General features: G+C 41.6%; 1 protein-coding gene across 1 annotated transcript in view; it reads left to right on the top strand.

Annotated features, from left to right (window-relative positions):
* The window catches only part of IDUA (iduronidase, alpha-L-), a 41,954-nt gene extending 21,438 nt beyond the window's left edge, over positions 1-20,516 (top strand). Inside the window, exons 2-13 of the mRNA XM_010000469.1 lie at positions 9,614-9,696; positions 10,312-10,419; positions 11,090-11,185; positions 11,748-11,950; positions 12,367-12,546; positions 14,080-14,296; positions 14,879-15,094; positions 15,706-15,827; positions 16,351-16,476; positions 17,104-17,180; positions 17,961-18,061; positions 20,150-20,516. Of these exons, the coding sequence (XP_009998771.1) occupies positions 9,618-9,696; positions 10,312-10,419; positions 11,090-11,185; positions 11,748-11,950; positions 12,367-12,546; positions 14,080-14,296; positions 14,879-15,094; positions 15,706-15,827; positions 16,351-16,476; positions 17,104-17,180; positions 17,961-18,061; positions 20,150-20,250 (1,626 nt within the window). The 5' untranslated portion in view covers positions 9,614-9,617 and the 3' untranslated portion in view covers positions 20,251-20,516. The remainder of the gene's footprint in view (positions 1-9,613; positions 9,697-10,311; positions 10,420-11,089; positions 11,186-11,747; positions 11,951-12,366; positions 12,547-14,079; positions 14,297-14,878; positions 15,095-15,705; positions 15,828-16,350; positions 16,477-17,103; positions 17,181-17,960; positions 18,062-20,149) is intronic.
* Positions 20,517-20,723: the final 207 nt, after the last annotated feature.

The raw sequence follows: 20,723 nt of genomic DNA, 5'->3' as shown, positions 1-20,723 counted from the left end.
TTGTTTCTTGTTGCATATTTGGCAGCAGGGAGGGCAATAATTCCAACTTCTTGTGATACTTCACAACAATAAATAAGCTATATCCTGTGCTATTCACATACGTTTGGACTATATTTCAGCATACAGCTAACAGACAAAAGAACAGAAGGAGCATAAACAAAGTAAAGATGTGAAAATGCAGGAGGGGCAATAGCAGTACTGTGAAATAAAAGCAGCAAGTAAATTATATACCATGGAGTCTTGTTACTGAAGGTACAGTATTAGCCTAGGTGCTTGAGTTAGAATGCTGGGTGCATACAGGGAAACATTCTGCTGCTGCTTGGAAAGAAAGGTTTAGTGACAACTTCCCCAGCCAGTGCCAAAAGGAGTTATGTGCTTGAAGCAAGCTAGTTTTAGCACTAAGTCATCATGCCTCTTGCCTGTGTATCTGAAAAGTAACCCTTTAATCTTGATTACGGATTTAGTCTCCCTACCCCCTATTTCAAAAATTTTTGCTGATAAATGACATTATTTGGAGTTCCACACTCAAGGACAGCATAAAACCACAATGAACATTTTATTTGTAGCCTTGTGCTATGCAGGAGGAAATCACTTTCACATGTCAAACTCTGTCAGAAAGGAAGAAAAGTGTCCTCTAGCATCACATCTCACATATAGTGACTGAGACTACCCTCACTGAGTGAGGTTTTGAGTTTGTAGTCAAGAATCAGCCAGAGTGCATTTCTTGCTACTGGATTTGCCTTTTCATTATTTGATTACTTCCCTTAATAAACGAATGATAATACAACAGATCTCAACAAAGGATCACAACAAGATCTCACAACAGTCTTAAATTATTCCTGCCTACATGCTCTGATTGGGTATTTTTGCATTTCTGGAGAGGCCAGATACTAAAACGCCTTCTGCCTTTCCCTAAATTGCTATGCTGTTTCCCCTTTTACATGTTGAATTTGTTTTAAAAAGGGGCTGTGGGGGGGAATAGACACAACAATCTAACAGTATTTTCCTAGCAAGCTAACTCACCTCGGCACAGGAAGCTGGTGATGCTTTGTCTGCCTCTCTCTCTCTTCCCCCCACACACAGCTCGTTCATTGCTGAAAGAAGAACTGACACACTGCTCACAAAAGCAGGCTGAGTAAGAAATGGAAAATCATAGGCCGTGATTAGCATCAGCTTGAAAGCATTCATTGTTTTCTTGCACTTCTGTGTGTCTGCATTTAAGCCAAATCACAACAAGGATTTTGTGAGTGGCCTTGCAAGGTAGAAATTAAATAACACTCCTTTCGAAGCGCAGAGAAGCTAATTAAAATGCTGTATAAATGAAAGGCAGTTCTATTTTTAGGTATTTAAAAAAATAAAAAGATTCAGCTGAATGCGCAGTCTCCTAGATGGTTTGTAGAAGAGGCAGTGATTTCCAATAAGTAACAGATACTGTATTTTGCATTTTTGAAGCCAGTTTTTTTCTAATCCACAGAAATTCATACCGGTCCTTCATTTTGCGCATGTCTCATGCTGGTTGGTTGTGTGGATGGATTACCCGTGACAAGCTGTGACATCAGCAGGGGCTGGATGCTGCCTGGCTGTGTGGTTCTGTAGAGCATCCTCCCGTTACTGCTGGGCTGACTCATTCACTCTGTAGGGTGACTGAATTATGCCTAGTATGGGTCCAGCATGGTCTGAAGTCCTTGGCATTGTGCCTCTGTGCAGAGGCTGTGCCATAATTGTAAAAGGAAGCAGATTTTCAGTCCCACTTCAGCAAACAATACAGCTGAGAAGCCAATGCAGAAAGGTTTTATTGCTAGTAAATAAACCTGGAAGTGATAAAATATGCCAGTTCTTTACCGTAAGTGCAGTAGTCTTGCAAATTTGGGAAAGCCTTTGAGCTTTTTAGTCTGCAAAGCATGTGTGAAAAGCAGAGGCTGTGTTTTTCCTGGGGACTGCCAGGGAGGAAGAATGAGTGTTCATGAATCTGCAAAAAGTGAAGTGATTCTGATTATTTCAAGGTGTGCAGATTTTATGGAAGGGAGCCAGTTTACCATACCTGTAGTGATCATAGGAAGTGAGAGCAGGTGGAGCAAGAACATGGCAGGAGCAGCTCTGGTGTGAACGAGTACGGTATTGTCAGCTTCCACTCCACTCAGAAGGGGGAATTGTTGTTTATTAATAACCCAGGAGCCTGCTGATTTTGTAGTTACTCATTAATGATCTTATGCTTAATCCTGAAGTACCAATCTAGTAGGGTTTTTTTGGTTGACTTTGTGGAAACCTGGAGCAATAACTGCTGAAACAGCAGCCTCTGTAAAGGTGAATGCTAATGAGGGCTATTCTCATTAGCATGGCTAATCTTTGGAGTAATTTCTATAGTCCTCACAGTCCCTTAGGACCTGCTTTTAAAGTCTGGGGTTTTTTAAAGTACTCAGCAGAACAAGAAGCTTGTGTAGACAATCAATGGTTTTGAAGCAAACAAGGTCTGTAACAGCCTGAACTTTAAACCAGCTCCCTTTCATTCCTCATAGCTGCAAGAGTAAGTAAAAAAACAAGGAGGCAGGATCCTTACGTGTTGTAATAGGGATTTGGAGAGCAATGGGTTGCCCTCTTGGAAAAGATAAACTTGCTGACATTTCCTATCCAGAGCTTTTGAGCTTCATCTTGGAGATCCTGTGATTACTGTTTATGTGCTTTACTGTCACTTCAACAACCTGCTCTCCTGGCTAAAGAAATAAGACAGTTGCTTCTGAAGACAGTTCCTTCTGGAGGACCTGGTAGCAGCAAGAGTTTGAACGGGTGTAGTTTATTTGTGCTTGTTCTTACAACTTTCCAGCGAACATCTTGGCTTTGGACACTGAACTCCTTTCCAGGTTAGGTTGAGTCTACTCTGGAGGTTTCTGATTCCTAAAATGGCCTCATGGAGTCTAGAAAGGCAGTTAGCAGTTCTTTGGGACACTGTATCTAAGGATGCTTCTGGTAGTAGTCATCTGCTGGTGCAACTGTTTATTCTTGAGGGGGGGAATTTAATTATCATGCATTTTTACACTCATCAGAATGACAGTGACTGTGTTACCATTGGTCCATGGCCTTGTATCATGGCCAAGGGAGTGCTTTTTTGCAGGAACTGGCTTACAAGGCTGGAAGATGGTCTGACATACTGCTAAGCCATCTCTATAAAATGAATCATGGTATATCGTGTCTTCATTATCTCAGCAGACACAGCAGGGTAGTATCTTAGACTCCACACACTTCTTTCTAAGAATGTAACACAGAAAACCTCCCGTCTGCTTTAGGGTCTTTTTGAGGTAGCTCCGTCATGTAGTGCGTTTTTCAAGTCTGAGGTCAACCTTGCTGAAAAATGTTATACCACTTAAGGTGTTGTTTGCACCTCTCTTCTGCCAACACCTTACACCAGTTTTCTGTCCATGTTTCTCGGCTACACTTGGCACTAGACAAGCTATCTTTCCCAGCAGAAGCTCCCAGTGGGGTTGTAAGCAGGCTCTGCAGCCCTGGGAGTTGTGCTCTATAAAATGAATCATGGTATATCGTGTCTTCATTATCTCAGCAGACACAGCAGGGTAGTATCTTAGACTCCACACACTTCTTTCTAAGAATGTAACACAGAAAACCTCCCGTCTGCTTTAGGGTCTTTTTGAGGTAGCTCCGTCATGTAGTGCGTTTTTCAAGTCTGAGGTCAACCTTGCTGAAAAATGTTATACCACTTAAGGTGTTGTTTGCACCTCTCTTCTGCCAACACCTTACACCAGTTTTCTGTCCATGTTTCTCGGCTACACTTGGCACTAGACAAGCTATCTTTCCCAGCAGAAGCTCCCAGTGGGGTTGTAAGCAGGCTCTGCAGCCCTGGGAGTTGTGTCCCCCAGCCACTACAGCCTATCTACCAGAAGAGAGGCTGTTCTCAGACATGGGTGAAAGTAAGCCAGATTGTGTTAGCTTCTAATGTGCTTGGTAACTGTGACCCCAGAAATTCAAAGGGAGATCACATCAGCTGAGTGAGAATGTCAGGATGAGAAAGGCACTACTACAGTATATAGATATTTCCCAGTCATATCAGTTGTAAGCCAGACAGGGCTCTCATCAATAGAATAGCTCTGTTGATGGTTGCCCTACATGTTACCCTTGAATTTCTAAATGAGCTGTGACCTACTCACAGGGGTCAGCCACAAGGCTTCCTGTCCCAGAAAGTTTTCTTCAGTACATTACAATAAAGTTTGATAAAGTTAGTCTCATGTGTTATCAGAGATTCAGTACTTAACTGAAGATTACCCAGAATTGAAACACTCCCTGCTGATGTTTTTTTGTTCTCTGTAGATAAGATATTTGGTCCAATGTCTGTGTGCACTTTCTTTCCAGGGTGTGCTACTGTATTCCTGGGCAGGATCACCTGAGGGTAGAAGGGAAGCAGCAGCAGCAGGGCATAGGAGTGCAGGAGCAGTATCCACAAGTGTGCTAACTGGAGCAGATCAGGCTGTGTTGCAGGGTGTTGACAGCCAAAGCTAGTCTACCCCTGCCCTGCCCAGAGATTAAGTTTGTGAAGGAGCATCGGCTGAAAGAGGCAAGGATAAAAAGCACATGATTAGCTTAAAACACTTTGACAGGTTATCCAGTAGCTGCTTATGCGCTTGAGAAGAATTTCTTCCCATACTGGAAGAAGCTTACTCCAGTGAAGGAAGGCAGTGGAAAGCTGTTAACAAGGGCCTGTAACCTTTGACTTGGCAGAGGATGGCCCACAAAGCACATGCTCTCAAGGAAGAGAGCCAGCAGACTGCCCTCCCTCCTCATCACAGGTCTTTATGTTCACAACACTGTTGTTGCTCTGAAGAGGTGACACATACAAATGAGCCTGGAACTGAGACCATGACGAAGGCTGGGAAGGCATCTCACCAGCAGGCAGCAGTCTCTGGAATATGGCAACTTCAGGCCTGAGGCTTGTAAGGGCGTTGGTGCCAGGGTGCCCGTAAGCATGCTTTAGTGTAGTTGCATTTAATGACAGAAGATAAGGAAAGCCTTACCTGTCAAATCTCCCAGAAAAAGCCCATCTGAAGAACATTTGAAAGCCAGGCACGGACAGGACAGTGATCACCACTCCACAACAGAAATATGCAACAGCAAATGATGAGCAGTCTCTGTCTGGCAAGCACTTAAATGAAACTAAAAGGACACAGCCTTCTGCATTGTCATAAATGAAGACAGTGGTGTCTAGAAACTATGATCAAGGGCAGAGAGATCAGAAGAGGAGCAAACAAAAAAAAAACCAAAACAAAAAAAAAAAAAAAAAAGAAGGAAGATGACTGTAAAAGTCTGTGAGCTTGCTCCATCATGGATACACCATGCTGCACCAGCGGGCCTGAGGGCAGATGTATAAAGCTGTTAACAGCGTTGACAATGTCAAGTGAATTTGTCCAGGATCAGGGATTTACTTTGTCACATGCCTGTAACAGTTTTGATCTGATCTTCAGTGTCCTAAAACTGTATTTATAACATTCCTGGTAACTAGCTGACAGTGGAGCCAATTTTTCCCATGCAAAATATTTGGAAATAATACCAGCTCATGAAGTTCTTGCTGTGCCTCAGATATGGTAGTTGGCATGGCTTCCAGACACTGCATGGCATGCAACCATGCAAGCCAAATTCTAGTGATCCTGTATAGCATTTTAAACAAACCCCAACAGTTTCCCATCAGAAAAGTAGTATGGGTAAGGATAAGATCAAGATCTAAGAAATGGGCAATTCTATCAGTCAAGTAATAATTTTATTAATAAAAGCATATTGCCTAATCCATGTGCCAGCAAGGATTCTCATAAAGTGACAGATCAGCTGAAGGATATAAGAAGTGCCTCTATGCCTGCACACATAACACAGGATCTCATGTTCTATCTCTTCAGTTATGGCTAGCAGTGGCATTCAATTTTAAATATTTTACTTAATTGATACAAGAGGAAAAATGTAGATGTGCCAGTTTCTTAAGTGCACATGCATTTCACATAGTACTGTGTAGACCTTAACACTGGAGTAATTATTCTAAATGGGTTTATTAAGTTTTTACAAGACAGTAGAGTTAATAATTCTTATTCTCACTGACTTTAAGTCTGCATGTAAGCAAATATTTCAATAGAACACAGGGTACAACTGCAAGTAGTTAATGGATCTGAGGGAACACAGCTACATTTTGCAACAAATTATTTGTCTTCGAACTTTGGAATACAATTGTTTTTTTCTTTGTGCTGTTTTTTAACCTCCATCTAAGCAAAAAAAACCCAACAAGCCAACCGGAAAACCCAAACCCTAGTTCCAAATGACCATTCTTTAGTTAAACAGTAACTTCTAAAGGGCTCTTATGGATACTAAAGTAAGTGTCTTTCTGCTTGCTTTCTTTCTTTCATAGCTGCAGCACGTGACTCTGGCAGGAACTGCAAGCCCATCAGTGGCTGCAGACATGATGATTCTCTCATGGTGGTAGGACTTGTTTTTAAAGACAAAAACCAGCTTCAGGTCTGTGGCAAAGTAGTGTTACCGTGCTGGGGCTTACACTGTGTGGTTGGTTACATCACAGGTGGAGCTGCTGCAGTGGCTATCATTTATGTTACATCTGTTTTGCCTGGCCTTTTTTCCTCTTCTAGAGCATGGTCAGAGATGCTGGTGACACTTTGTCCTTTTTGCATTGCACAGTTCCCTTCTTTATTCACTAGGCAATTCTATCAGCCATTCTTAATCATCTGAGAACCCTGGGATTGCTATTACAGGTTCTTCACGAGAACCTTCTCTCCATCTAAAAGGCTCAGAGAAGCATGGGAAGGCATGGAAAAAAATAAAGTGTGAATATCAGCGCAGAGCCCAGCATTGATTTAAGAGATCTGCTGAGTGTCCCATTCTCATTTGCTATCTTGTGTGCTCACCATACCTTGCTATCACTGAGCAGTTAGAAGTAAGTGATTGTCTCTCCCCCTTCCATCATAAACTAGGGCGCTGCATCTGCAGTTCCTTTGTACAGCTTTCCACCCTGGCAGATGCAAGGTGCCAAGGAGATATTGGGCAAAACAGCAGAGGCAGAGCCCAGGCTGCACTGTGCCAAAGAAATAAGTTGTAGTGCTGTGGCAAGGCTGGAGACATCAGACTTGAGAGGCACTGGCAAGACCCTGATGAGCCCTCCTATGTGACCAGGGCACGACTTTTCTCAAGAGTGCTTACAAAGCCTTTTGCTTAGGGCATACTGAGTTCAGAATTTGGGCACCAAGCCAAGGCTGTGGCTTGGGTCAAATGGCAGTAAGTCACACTACCAGAGTATTGTCAACAGAAGTTCAATTTTAATTCCTATTTGGCACTCCATGCTGTCAAAACTTAGCCTCCCCTGTCAGATTTCAGTTAAATCAGACCACAAATTCAGAAGTTACAGGGAATTGTACACTGACCCACATATTACATTGTATTTGTTTTCATTGCTTAACAGGTAAGAAAAGCCTTTCAGGTGTTTAAAGCATATCTACAGATGTATCCTAGATACATTGCCAGTGCCTGTTTTCATCCCCAGTGTAACAGAACTCCAATGTTCCTATGCATGTATATTCCCAGAGTTTACTGTCTGTGCTCCTGCAAGGTTCCCCAGCACAAAGAGGTGGGTGAATCATGGGGCTGCTCCCATGTCTTTGAACACATGTATTCAAGGCTGTGTAAAAGGATTGCAGCCTGAGATCCTAAGAGAAATTGTAAGCAAATGCTAACAATGATGTAAAAATTAGAGAAATGTGATAAATTTTGCATTCTTTGAAAGGTAAAAAGTTCTTTCTCAGCTGGAGCTAAATCCAGAAAAAGTGCTGCTCAAGAAAGCTATATTGCAAATTTAGAGAACATTAAGAAAGACTGCACATGGGACCAAGGTGGAAACTAGCTAGCATTGCAGTAGGGAAGCAGATGGAGACTGAGAAAAAAGGTTAGCCAAAAAAGTCTAAATAAATTTCAGTTCAGCAAAGAGTTAGAAATCTTAATACCCTGTTACAAACTCAAAATTCACCAAGCAAGCTCATTATGTTGCTTCGGTTATTGCTGCTGGAATAGGAAAAGGACATGAATTGGACAAGAAAGATGACCTGCATATGGTAAACACCTGTTACTTTAGAGGAAGGAAGCTTGTATCACTCTCTCCAACTACCTGAAGGGAGGTTGTAGTCAGGTGGGGGCTGGGCTCTTTTTTCCAGGCAACTAGCAGCAAGACGACAGGGCCTGGCCTCAAGCTGCTCCAGGGAAGGTTTAAGTTGGATATTAGCAAGTACTTCTTCATGGAGAGCGTGATCAGACATTGGAATGGACTTCCCAGGGAAATGTTGGAGGCACCATCCCTGGATGTGTTCAAGGAAAGGCTGGATGTGGCACTCAGTGCCATGGTCTCACTGATGTGGTGCTGTTGGTCATAGGCTGGACTTCCTAATCTTAAAGGCCTTTTCCAGCTTTGGTAATTCTGTGACTCTGTGAATCCTAGTTGCATGTAAATTTTGAGAGCTACAAGAAGGCAGCCATCTGACCCATTATCTACAACCAGGTGCCACCTTTGCTGTAATATTTAGATTTGTACTTTTTACTATCTGTGTTCTTCAGAGTGATGAATGGGAAACTTCACTGTTCCCCAGCACAAAGAGGTGGGTGAATCATGGGGCTGCTCCCATGTCTTTGAACACATGTATTCAAGGCTGTGTAAAAGGATTGCAGCCTGAGATCCTAAGAGAAATTGTAAGCAAATGCTAACAATGATGTAAAAATTAGAGAAATGTGATAAATTTTGCATTCTTTGAAAGGTAAAAAGTTCTTTCTCAGCTGGAGCTAAATCCAGAAAAAGTGCTGCTCAAGAAAGCTATATTGCAAATTTAGAGAACATTAAGAAAGACTGCACATGGGACCAAGGTGGAAACTAGCTAGCATTGCAGTAGGGAAGCAGATGGAGACTGAGAAAAAAGGTTAGCCAAAAAAGTCTAAATAAATTTCAGTTCAGCAAAGAGTTAGAAATCTTAATACCCTGTTACAAACTCAAAATTCACCAAGCAAGCTCATTATGTTGCTTCGGTTATTGCTGCTGGAATAGGAAAAGGACATGAATTGGACAAGAAAGATGACCTGCATATGGTAAACACCTGTTACTTTAGAGGAAGGAAGCTTGTATCACTCTCTCCAACTACCTGAAGGGAGGTTGTAGTCAGGTGGGGGCTGGGCTCTTTTTTCCAGGCAACTAGCAGCAAGACGACAGGGCCTGGCCTCAAGCTGCTCCAGGGAAGGTTTAAGTTGGATATTAGCAAGTACTTCTTCATGGAGAGCGTGATCAGACATTGGAATGGACTTCCCAGGGAAATGTTGGAGGCACCATCCCTGGATGTGTTCAAGGAAAGGCTGGATGTGGCACTCAGTGCCATGGTCTCACTGATGTGGTGCTGTTGGTCATAGGCTGGACTTCCTAATCTTAAAGGCCTTTTCCAGCTTTGGTAATTCTGTGACTCTGTGAATCCTAGTTGCATGTAAATTTTGAGAGCTACAAGAAGGCAGCCATCTGACCCATTATCTACAACCAGGTGCCACCTTTGCTGTAATATTTAGATTTGTACTTTTTACTATCTGTGTTCTTCAGAGTGATGAATGGGAAACTTCACTACAACTTTACTGCTTTGGATAACTTTATGGATCATCTGTGGGAAAATAAGCTGATTCCAGGTAAGGGCAGCTCACTACCTCCACAACTTGTTGCATCTGTTTGCTTGTATTGTGCAATCATCAGAAGATCCTTAAAGAGCTTTGCCAAAGCTGATTTTGATACAAATTAATTTTTTCCCTACTTGTCTTTACCTAATATCTATGTAAATGTAAACAGCGTGAGCAAAACACTATTAGGGCAATTAAAACAACATAAATGGTTTTACATGGCTTTCAACAACAGTGTGAGATGTATGAATTGGGAAATGAGATCTCTTGGAGGGGAGAAAGCTTTGTACTCATTAACAGGTACATAAAAGGACAAGAGAAGCAGATACTGAATTACAGCTTCCCTTGAATTTCTGTAAGCATCCACAGTTTAAAGTTCTGACCAAGTCTTGAATCTAGGGTGCTGAGTATTAGTATTGATTACTGTAGTAACTGACAAGTAACAAGTGTGAGCAACCTTAGGTCTGAAATATTCCTGGTGGGGACATGTAGAAACAGGAGAGAAAGCCCATTTAATGATGCGTCTTCATTAACAACTTTGTTTAAGATAATTCAGTAAACCCTTCATTGGTGAAAAAGAGAGAGCATTCACAGAAAAAGGAGACTGATCTTTTGTTTCTTTTTTAGGATTTGAATTGATGGGGAATCCATCGGGATATTTTTTAGATTTTGAAGGTAAAGAGCAGGTAGTAAGATGGAGAGACTTAATTACACTTGTCGCCAGCAGATACATAGGTGAGTTAAAAAAAAAAAAAATAAAATTAAAAAGCCTCGTTACATATCCTGTTGTAATCCCTTCTAACTGCGTCAGAATTGTGAAGAATTCAAAGACTCTGGATTTCAGCACAGAAGAAGAAAAAAAACATGACAGAATAGACAGTGGAATGATAGCTCCTTTAGTTGTGCTGATCCAGGCCCAACATCCTGAATGAGTAGTGTGTTCTGAGTAGCACCTTTGGCCTGCCCTAGAGGCAGGCCAAAGGTAACTTTGTTAGATTGTTGAATAGTAAACCACCAGCTTGCAGCAGGACATGATAACCTGAATAACTGATAACCTGAATACTTCCCACATGTCAGCTTCAAGTATCTCTGATGAGACAGAAACCACAACTCAAGTTAAGGCTAGGTGAATGCCCTCAGCACCAGGCTGTAATGTGTATCACCTTGTTCTCACCTGTCATCTTCTTCAAATATTGCTGCATTTCATTGAAAATGAGAGATCATTTTGAAACTACCAAAATCACATTTCCCTCATTATTAAAACCAGGTAATATTTCTACCAAGTTGTAGCTCTGGGTGCTAAACCTCTCATGCGCTGCTAATTGTTACAGTAGCCTGGATCAGGGACTAATTGAGGGGATTGTCTGAATATGCAACTCACTGATAGATAAGGCCTTTCCTACAGATAGATACGGACTGGACCATGTTGCTAAATGGAATTTTGAAACGTGGAATGAACCAGACCACCATGACTTTGACAATGTGTCTATGACAGTGAACGGTAAGCATGTTTTGGAGCACTTCACTAGTGTAGTAAAGTGAGATAGGTATGAGGGATGAGGAGGATGGCAGGGTGACATTGAGAAAGGAGAGGTGCTGGCAAGAAATAAGGTAGATAGGAGAGATAAGAAATGTGAAAGGTATACCTAGTCTGTTTTGCTAAGGTCATGTTACTGACTATACTTTGTTCCCTGTTTGGACATCAGTATAAATCCTGGGATAGTAGAATGGGGAAGACAGAACTGGAATTGCACTAGGAAGAGACAGTTCATTATTTGGATATAAAGTAAGATTACTTGGGTTAAGGGGCTGAAGGGTGGAATAGAGGAAAATTGTTCATTGACAGATGCAAGCTTGTCCTCATAAGACCTTCGGAAGAACTTTTTGAATTCAGCTGAGTTTTTTATGTCTTCTCATGTTGTCAGTGCATAGGAAAGAGGAGCCCTGTTTTTTTAGGTCCTTCCAATAAATGCAATAATGAGTTATAACATATCCCTGTAATTTTAGATCAAGATTCTACTTTGAGTTACCATCTTTGATACCTACATCTGTTTGGGCTTCAGGGTTTCTCAACTATTATGATGCTTGCTCAGAAGGATTAAGGGCAGCCAGTCCTCTGCTAAAATTTGGAGGGCCTGGAGATTCCTTCCACCCCTTACCCAAATCGCCTATATGCTGGAGTCTTCTGTGTCATTGCTACAATGGAACCAACTTCTTCACGAAGGAGACTGGTGTAAGACTGGACTACATCTCTCTCCATAAGAAGGTCAGTCCAAGATTTCACTATAAAGCTACTTTTGATCAGTTTGATCCAACTTACATTTCATTCTGATTTATGAAGTTGATTTCCAGATGAGCACCCAGTCTATAGCAGGAAGCATGGCTGTGGATTCTAACAAAACTTTAAAGATGTTCAGTCACAAATCTTCAACTCAAATCAAATTTGCTTCTCCCTAATTCCCTGGGGGAAACAATTCCTCTACTTCTTTTCAATTTTATATTCTAGGAGGAGGTCATACAAACAGCTGTAATGTATTGGGTAAAAATACTAATACCATCTGGTCCACTGCGCCTCAGGGACTCCAGGAACATGTTTTCAAAACACTTATGTCTGTATGGTATGTTTGTGTGTTTAAAACGGTTTCCTCAATTTCACTAAGCGGATATGAAGTATTGTTGCAGGGAGGTGGGAGTTCTCTCTATATCTTGCAACAAGAAGTAGAAGCAGTTGAACAAATTCAGAAGCTGTTTCCAAATTTTGCTTCTGTTGCCATATACAACGATGAAGCAGATCCAATGGTTGGATGGTCCATTCCACAACTGTGGCGAGCCGATGTGACCTATGCAGCTATGGTTGTAAAGGTAACTCAGTTCTTTGACAGTCTTGCCATGGTTGCCATTAACATGATGTGTTAATGCAGTTGCAAAAGTAGACTAACAGGCAATTTTAAAGCAGCTACTTAGAATGACAGTTCCAACAAAAGGAGAGCTCCCTAGTGATACACTCAGGACTTCCCTGAATAGTGTGTTTTCAGTAGCTTTATTTAGTTAGTATTAGTTTTCTTTATCTTCCCTTTAAAAAAACAACTGAGAACTATCTTTCCATGTGTTGGAGAAGGTTTCAGATATTGTTGAGTCCCCCAGTTAGTCCACCTAATTAGACTACACCCATGCATCCATTCTTCATGCAATACTACTGTGATAATCTGACTGCTACTAGCTATTATCTTACTTATGTAAGACATAATTAAGAAGTCCCTTGAGCTCTCATTGTAAGCCCATTCTTTCATTTTGGATAGTGACTGTATGTGTATTCCTGTTAATTACTGCTAGGAATTGCTGCTGTTGATCTGCAAAGCAGAAGGAGGCAAGAATGCTCAGCATTCGTTCCCCTGCCAGATGTTGTGGCCTGTCTCCAGAGCAAGCTCCGCTCTTGCACCTGCATAGCAATAGTTCCTTCCCACTGCAGGCCTGTTGCTTTGTGAGCCACTACCTTATACAGCATCCAGAGTCCCAGGTTCTTGTGTGCGAAGTAGTCATTCCCAAACCTGGGAGCATGTATGTCACCCAGAAACAACCAGCTGCTTCTCTGGAGACCAAGGCTCCCAGCTCCTTTAGGTTGCAGTCTTCTTCAAAGCAAAAAGTCACTGAGTGCATTGCAGGGAGTTTGTGAGAATAAGCAAGTATTTATAATGAGATGGTGATATGAGAAAAAAAACTACATCCAATGGAAAATTAACCTTTGAGTGGTTAGGAGCTGGAGCTCTGTGTTCTTCAGGGACACAATTATTAGAATTTTTCATTTGTCAGCCTTCTGAAGTGCTGTTTCATTAGGATACCTAGACACAATCTGGTAAACAGAGACCTTGGAAGTTCTGGCACTTTGCAGAAAAGCAGCATGGTAACCAGTGAAATTGCTGGGAGGACTAATTCCATGTTAGCATCAAGTGGGTAAAATGAGTCATTGAGGAACAGAGTCCAGGACCCAGACACTTGTGTAATGGGTACAAAGTAACTCCAGAGTTGGAGAATCATTTATATTTAATTCAGATGGTAAACCCAAGTGTCCTAATTTAATATTCAAGACATAAAAGTATTGTTTGTAATGCAGTAGCCAAGGAAATATATTCATAATTTGTACGGAGTACAAGTAATAGTTATTTTGGAGCATTATTACTAGCAAAATATCTGGATACTTCAGATTTTCTAGTGATTAATGTACCACCTAAGGAAAAGTTTCCCTGAGAGCTGTGAAGAAAAGTCTAGTTCTTCAGGCTTCTCTAAATGGCAGTGACAGCTCTTTTCAATGTGCTGCAATGATTTTTTTAAAATACAGACACCGTGTTTGTTGGATTTTCTCCTGCGTGAAATTCCATCTTCTCTATGACTTTGCAGGTAATCGTTCAGCATCAAACCTTGCTCATTTCCAGAGCCAACAACACTATCAACTACACACTGCTGAGTAATGACAATGCCTTCTTGAGCTATCACCCTCATTACTTCACACAGCGGACCCTGACAGCACGTTTTCAGATGAACAATACGAAGCCACCTCATGTCCAGATGGTGCGGAAACCAGTGCTGACTGTCATGGGCTTGCTGGCACTGCTAGGTATAGTAACCAGTGATTAAAGAGCACATCAGTATCCTCTTCTACCTAGAAGCTTCCTGCCTAAAAGAGATTGTGCCAGCCATTTCACCATTGATAAAAGCAGGATTTATCCTACCCTTTGTTTTCCAGCTGTGTTAGGAAAATGAAACTTAGTTTCCTGTGAGAAATTAGTAGCTCAGGAGGTGTCCCTGACAGTCTGTTATCCATCTGATTACATTTACTGATTTGTTTATACTGTCTGTATGCCAACCGCTCCTTTTTTATTGACTGGTACTTCCCTCTTGTGTCATTACATCAGGCTGCAAATGACTTTTAAGTAATCCCTACAGCTGCAAGACCTATGCAGTATACTGCAGGGAGATTCTAGTTCACTGTGTTGCTAACTGAACTGCTAAGAGTAAGAACTCTAGTATGTGCATGCTGTGCTGTTTTAAAATCAGCCTGACTGAATGCTATACCTGGTAAAATAAGCTAGAACATAGCTTAACCTACAGATCCCCAGGTTTTAACCCTTCCTGTATTAGAAACTGATGCAAAACTGACTAGCAGTAATGTTTACAGAGTTGTCACGTTTTTTTGAAGGAGAAAAGCAGGTTTTTGCAGAGGTAAACAGCAGTGAAGGCGAAAGCACTCAAAACAGGACAATTGGTGTCTTGGCATCTGTGCACACCCCAAGTAAGATGCAGCCCTCAGACAGCTGGCAAGCTACTCTACTGGTGTATTCAAGTGAGGATAACAGGACTTCTTCCAACATCAGCACTGTCACAGTGAACGCCACCCACTTCCCCAAACTTAGAGGTAAACATCACGTAAGCAACTCAGATAATTATCTTTAGGATAGAAGGTCTGCTGAAACACTTCTGTTGAGCTGATTTTCATTGCAACAGTGAGTTTCGTTTGCTAACTTTTTCTCTGATCTGTTGGGTACTCACAGATCTTCTGAGATGTGATGATGCTTTTCTAGAAGAGGATCTTAATGCCTGCACTTTGACCCTGCCTTTAACAGCAGCTACAAGTGCTACCTTTTTTTGAAAGCTATAAATCTCAGTGGCCTTGGGTGGATATTGCCAGGCAACAGATCCCTTACTGGGGTGCCTCCAAGATAGCCAACATGACCACATGATTACACAGCTGATGCAGTTGTCCAATGAATGTGTGCAGCACCTGTGCCAAAAATAAGAGGGTTTCCATTCTGGTAACGGGAGTAATAGCTTGACATTTAAATTTGTCAAATACAAATTGTAGGGCATGATAAGAATGCTAGCCTCATGACTTTCCAGTGGAAACCAGGCTCTGAAGTGTGGAAATCACTTTTGAGAAGGTAGACTTAAACACCTTCTGCTAAATGTATTCTTGTTTATCTTAACTCCAAGTAAGGGTTTTACTCTCTTTCATTTGTCTTCCTAAAGAGCTGGTATATGTGACATATTACCTGGATAACAACCAAACCAACCCCTTCCTGAAGTGGAAAAATCTTGGAAGCCCTGACTTTCCTTCCCCAGAAGAGTTCCAACAAATAAGGGATGCTGAGGTATGGGCATGTGTTTGGTTGAAGTGTTGTATGCTTGCAAATTGGTTAACTACAGCTAAAGAGACAAGAGATCAGCTCAGGTAGTCAAACTTTCTGTAGTCCACAGTCATGCACATTTCATGTACATATGAAAGTGCACTTGCAGTTACACAGAAATGTAGGTGACACACAACTGATACTTTTGCATTTATGTTAGACAAGAGACTAAATGTCTCATCAGCATCTTTGTTACTGGTCTACCCTTGACTAAGGAGACAGAGCTAGTTCCACCTTGTGCTCCATTTGTGCTTAATGGACATTAGCCCAGTTTGTGGGCTAATCAGCTGGATCAGCTGGAAAATGGGTGAGATGAAAGTTTTCCAGTCTGAAGTACTTTGGTGGCTGTAAGCAACTCACCAGTACCAACTCTACTGGAAATTTACAGACCCAAAATAAATACACAGTCACTTTACACTGATTTAGCAGCTGGCCTTTGGGTGCCAAAAAGAAAGATTTTTCACAGTGCTTCTCTTTGCCTCTAAAGGACCCAGTGACAACAGGCCCATTCCCATTTCCTGAAGGTGGCATCCTGACGCTGAAGCAAGACTTGCCTGTTCCCTCAGTCTTTCTTATCCACATTTGTGCAAGACCCAGATCTGTTCCTGGTCAAGTATGTGTTGTATTCTGCTGTTAGACTCACCAAATTAGAAACTGCTTCCTGCTTGAAGTCTCACTAAGAAGAGCTGGACAAGTATTTGGACCTATTGTTAAAAGTACCATGTAAGACTTAGCAAATATGCAGTCCTTCTCTCCTTTGATGAGAAGCCTCTCCACAGCATAATTCAAGATAAAACATTCCACAACACATGATGGGAGCCATCACTGAGATAAACGCAAGTTTATCCACGGTGCGAAAATAATAATGCAGTATAATGGAAACTGAAGTATCCTTTTAAAAATCACATCATGTGCTACCAGGCTTGACAGCAGCTCTCCAGTTAATAATTTATGCCTAAAATTAAAATGGAATCATGGTTGTTCTAGATTAGACACTGGTATCTGCACATTCAGTTCCACCTGTGCTCATAGTGGTGCCCACAGCCTTAGGAGGTCCTCTGCAAGGTTGACAGGTTGGAGACATAGGCTGCAAAGCCACAGAGTCAGAAATGCTGTTTTTTACCCCAATCTCAATGGAAAGAATTTAAGAAAATAATTAGTAAGGAAGGGTGAACACAGAACTGTGGCCTTGCTGATGGGTTTACACCATTTTCTTACATGAGCATGTGTCTTTGGACAGGTGACGGGTGTTCGCTTGATCCCTCTCACAAAGGGGCAGGTCATTGTGCTGTGGGACGATGGCTGTGTAAATTCAAAGTAAGTAGGATTTAAAACAAAATGGATATAACTGTGTTACCAGCACATTACTCCCTAAGTTGCCACCAGTCTTACAAAGTGAAACTAGCTCACAAATTAATGACTGTTTGCTCCTTGAGAGTGCATTTGACTGACAAGATGAACTGTAGGACCTACATGCAGTAATTGTGGAGAGCAACCCTGACTAATTTGCAGACTGAGCAAGGAAATCTGCCTGTTGCTTACCAGCACCCAGTGGCATTTTTGAGGGACTTGTCTTCAGCACAGCAGACAGGAAGATCTGTGATGAAAGTTATATTAGCAGTAGGTGCTTGAATTGAGTCTTGCATTTCCCTGTAAGGGCTGTAAGCTGGAAGAAAAAGCCTCCAGTTTCTTGCTTCAGCAAGCTGTACTAAATTGGAAACCCTCTTTAGGTGAACTGACAAAAGTGATCTAATGTACAGCCATACACCCTCAGGAAGCACTGGCTTTAGCTCCTTTTTAAGCCAATCTCTCTAGACTCTTCAGCCTTGATAAACCTGGTTTGGGAGTAAAAGATGCTTAGCAGTTTGTGATGCTGCAAGTACCCAATATAGAAAGTCAGCCTGGGTGTTCTGTTGGCTGTTGGAGCCATGGTTCTTCCTAATACTGACAATTCATGCCATCCCACATTTGGTAGGAATGAGTCAACTGAATATTTCCTATTTTTGGTCCTCCATGTTGAATTGGCCCTGAAATCAGGATTCAATTGCTCACTATGCATCAGATGTATTTATTGAGCTGTCTAGTTTTCTTTTCCAGATGTATAAAGACATTTGAAGTGGAGTTCTCACCAGATGGAAAGGCATACCAACGGATTAATGCCAAAGACACAATATTCACTCTCTGGGTCTACAGTCCAGGTAAGGCAAGAATACACACATATTGTGTAATCTGTGATGTTAAGGGTGCCACTTAAGAGAATATGAAACATCATTTAGTAACTACTGAAGGTACATACCTTGCTAGTGATGTACACTCTAATCACCTGTGTCTTCTCTAAGGACCATGTTCTCAGTGAAAACCTTGTTCTCAAGAACAACCACTAATTGTGCTTGTCATGAGGACATTATTAGGAGTATTCCTTGTTACAGAAATCAAAGTCACCCAGCTGTGGGCCTGGCAAGCTCCCTGAGAGGCAAAACAGCACTTTTGTTTCTATTTGTAGCTGGTGTAGGAGCATGCAAAAAAATGAGAACACAATTGTTCCACGTGACAGGAGCTTGGTGTTGTGTTCTTGGTAGTAGACTCATAGCAAGACAGGTCTGATGCTTGGGCTTAGTTCCACAGGTATTGGCTGTGCCTGTGCCTAAATCTGTGCAGTCCTCTTGGAGTACAGCAGAGGAGCAAACTGCCTTGGTGACACTTGTTTTGTACCACTGAGTCTTGAGGTGTTAAACTGCCTAAGGATCTGGCACGAATGCACAAATAAGTGGGAGGTCATGTCCACCTTTACTGGAGGGGTTGATTGTCTTGGATTTATTGTCTCTTGAGCTGCTTCAGAGGAAGCTCACAATGCTGCTCTTGTCATGGTCACCTGTCCCTGTTCCCATACCACTTAAGGTTTGACAGTCTTAAACTATTGATTTAAACTATTTTAAGAACAGAAGAAGTCCTCCTGTAAGACAGTTTGTCCTGTCTATCTGAACATGTAAAGGAGAGACCCCCTCTTTACTGTTTCCTAGATCTTTCTCTTTAGCCCTGACTAGCTGCCTAAGTGTTAGATATTTCCCTTTAGAGGGCAGTGAGTTTCATCCTTGTCAATAGGCAAAGTTTATTCCAGAGCCTGTGGTCATTCCTTCTCAAGTACAGCCTAGATGCTGTAGGAACATACCCAGATGAAAAACACTAAAAATAATATAGTGATGTTTTCTTTGGGCTTGTTCTTTTGTTGTTTTTTTGGCATTTTAAACCAAATATGGTCTAATCTACAATGTGACTGTCCAGTAAGTATTACTAATAAGCACTGATCAGAGCTGTGTGAAACAGACATACCTTCCCTCAAAGTGATATTAATAAAGAGCAATAGAGGTTTTTGCCAGAAACACAAGCCTGAGAAAGATTTGTCATCAGCAGCAGCTACATAATAAAGTTTAGAACTATTACTGCAATGTAAAGACTACACAGGTAAGCAAAAATCATGGCTAAGGCAAAACTCTGAAATTAGTATTCATTATCATCTAGTGTGGCACATCTGACAAACCCACCATTTAATTCCTTGTTTCTAAGAAAAAAAATTGAAGACTTATTGAAAAAACTTACATCTCAGAAGCCTTTATTGTTAGGTACTTCCTTCTCACTCACTATTTCTAGCATTCTTTTTTTTTTTAAGAAAAAAAATAAAATACTGAAACATACATGAAAATCAAGTAAATAGATGACAAAAATAATTTATATTGCTTTTGAGATTAAAGACTCTGCTAGTGAAGGCTATTTGCTTTGAACTGGGTCAAGGGGGAAAACCAGCAGAGCCATATAACATAAACTCACAAACCTTCAGAGCAAGTGATGCTTCTTCCTGAGTTGAGCAGAGGGTTTTCAGTCAGCCTGCAAGCCTCTTGTTCTGCTTTTTTGTTGATCCTGTCCCCACATAATCTGTTCCAAAGACACAAATGAGGCAGAAAAGTAAGTCAGAAGAAAGGAAATTACTAGTTACAGATTGCAGAAGATGTCTTAGCCTTCTTCCAAAGGGACTGCTGAAACAGCAGTCCTCATCTTGCTGTGCTTGTAAATCCTGATGAGGAAAAAGGAGGTTCTTGGTGCAACAGCATAAAGAAGAGCCAGTATTTGACCACCGTGAATTTGTAGTAATTTTTGCTTAGATAGGCACCACTTCTTCAGCCCATTCCACGAACCTACATTTTGTAGGAGTAGTGCCTGCTTCACATCCTCCAAGTACCACAGGTATATCAGCCTTTCCCAGTGACCATTTCTAACCTTTTCATTTGCAGGAACGTCAGTCTCCGGCTTCTACAGAGTGCGTGCCATTGACTACTGGGGGAAAGCAGGCCTGTCCTCTCTTCCTGTGGAATATGTTGAAGCTTTCAAGTGACTGTGAAGAGTGGTGCCTGGCTCGGTGAATGCTGCCTGCAAATCACAACTCCCCTGAAAAATAAACTCCTCCCAGGCTGAGGAGGGAGTATTGAAAAGACTTCATTAAGCAAGTTAGGAGTGCAACTTAGAAGCAACTGCCCCTATTAACTCTTCAGAGCTCTAAAGGCTGCATTATGAAACAGCCACAACTTACAAGCCAACTGGAAAAACTGTAAGAGGCTGCCATAGGACTGGGATTCAGCTTGGTAGCTAGGGATTATGGGAGCAAATATTTATTATTCCCTGTTTTACACTGAGCAAAGGCCAAGACAACCAAAGATTTATCAAGGTCACAAATGGCAGGAGGAACAGGACCATCACTTTACTGTGTAAGTAAGGATGGCAGCAAAAGCATAAGGAGAACCTCTCTGAGAGTGAAGTGGTGGCCTGAGCTTCCAGGCTGACTTGACACAATGGTTGAATGGAAAAGCA

The sequence above is a fragment of the Chaetura pelagica genome, unplaced genomic scaffold (genome assembly GCF_000747805.2).
Source record: "Chaetura pelagica isolate M959 unplaced genomic scaffold, ChaPel_1.0 scaffold16, whole genome shotgun sequence".
In the NCBI taxonomy this organism is placed as follows: Eukaryota; Metazoa; Chordata; class Aves; order Apodiformes; family Apodidae; genus Chaetura; species Chaetura pelagica.
Note: the sequence above shows the minus strand (reverse complement) of the source record. Positions and strands in the feature narration are given on the sequence as shown.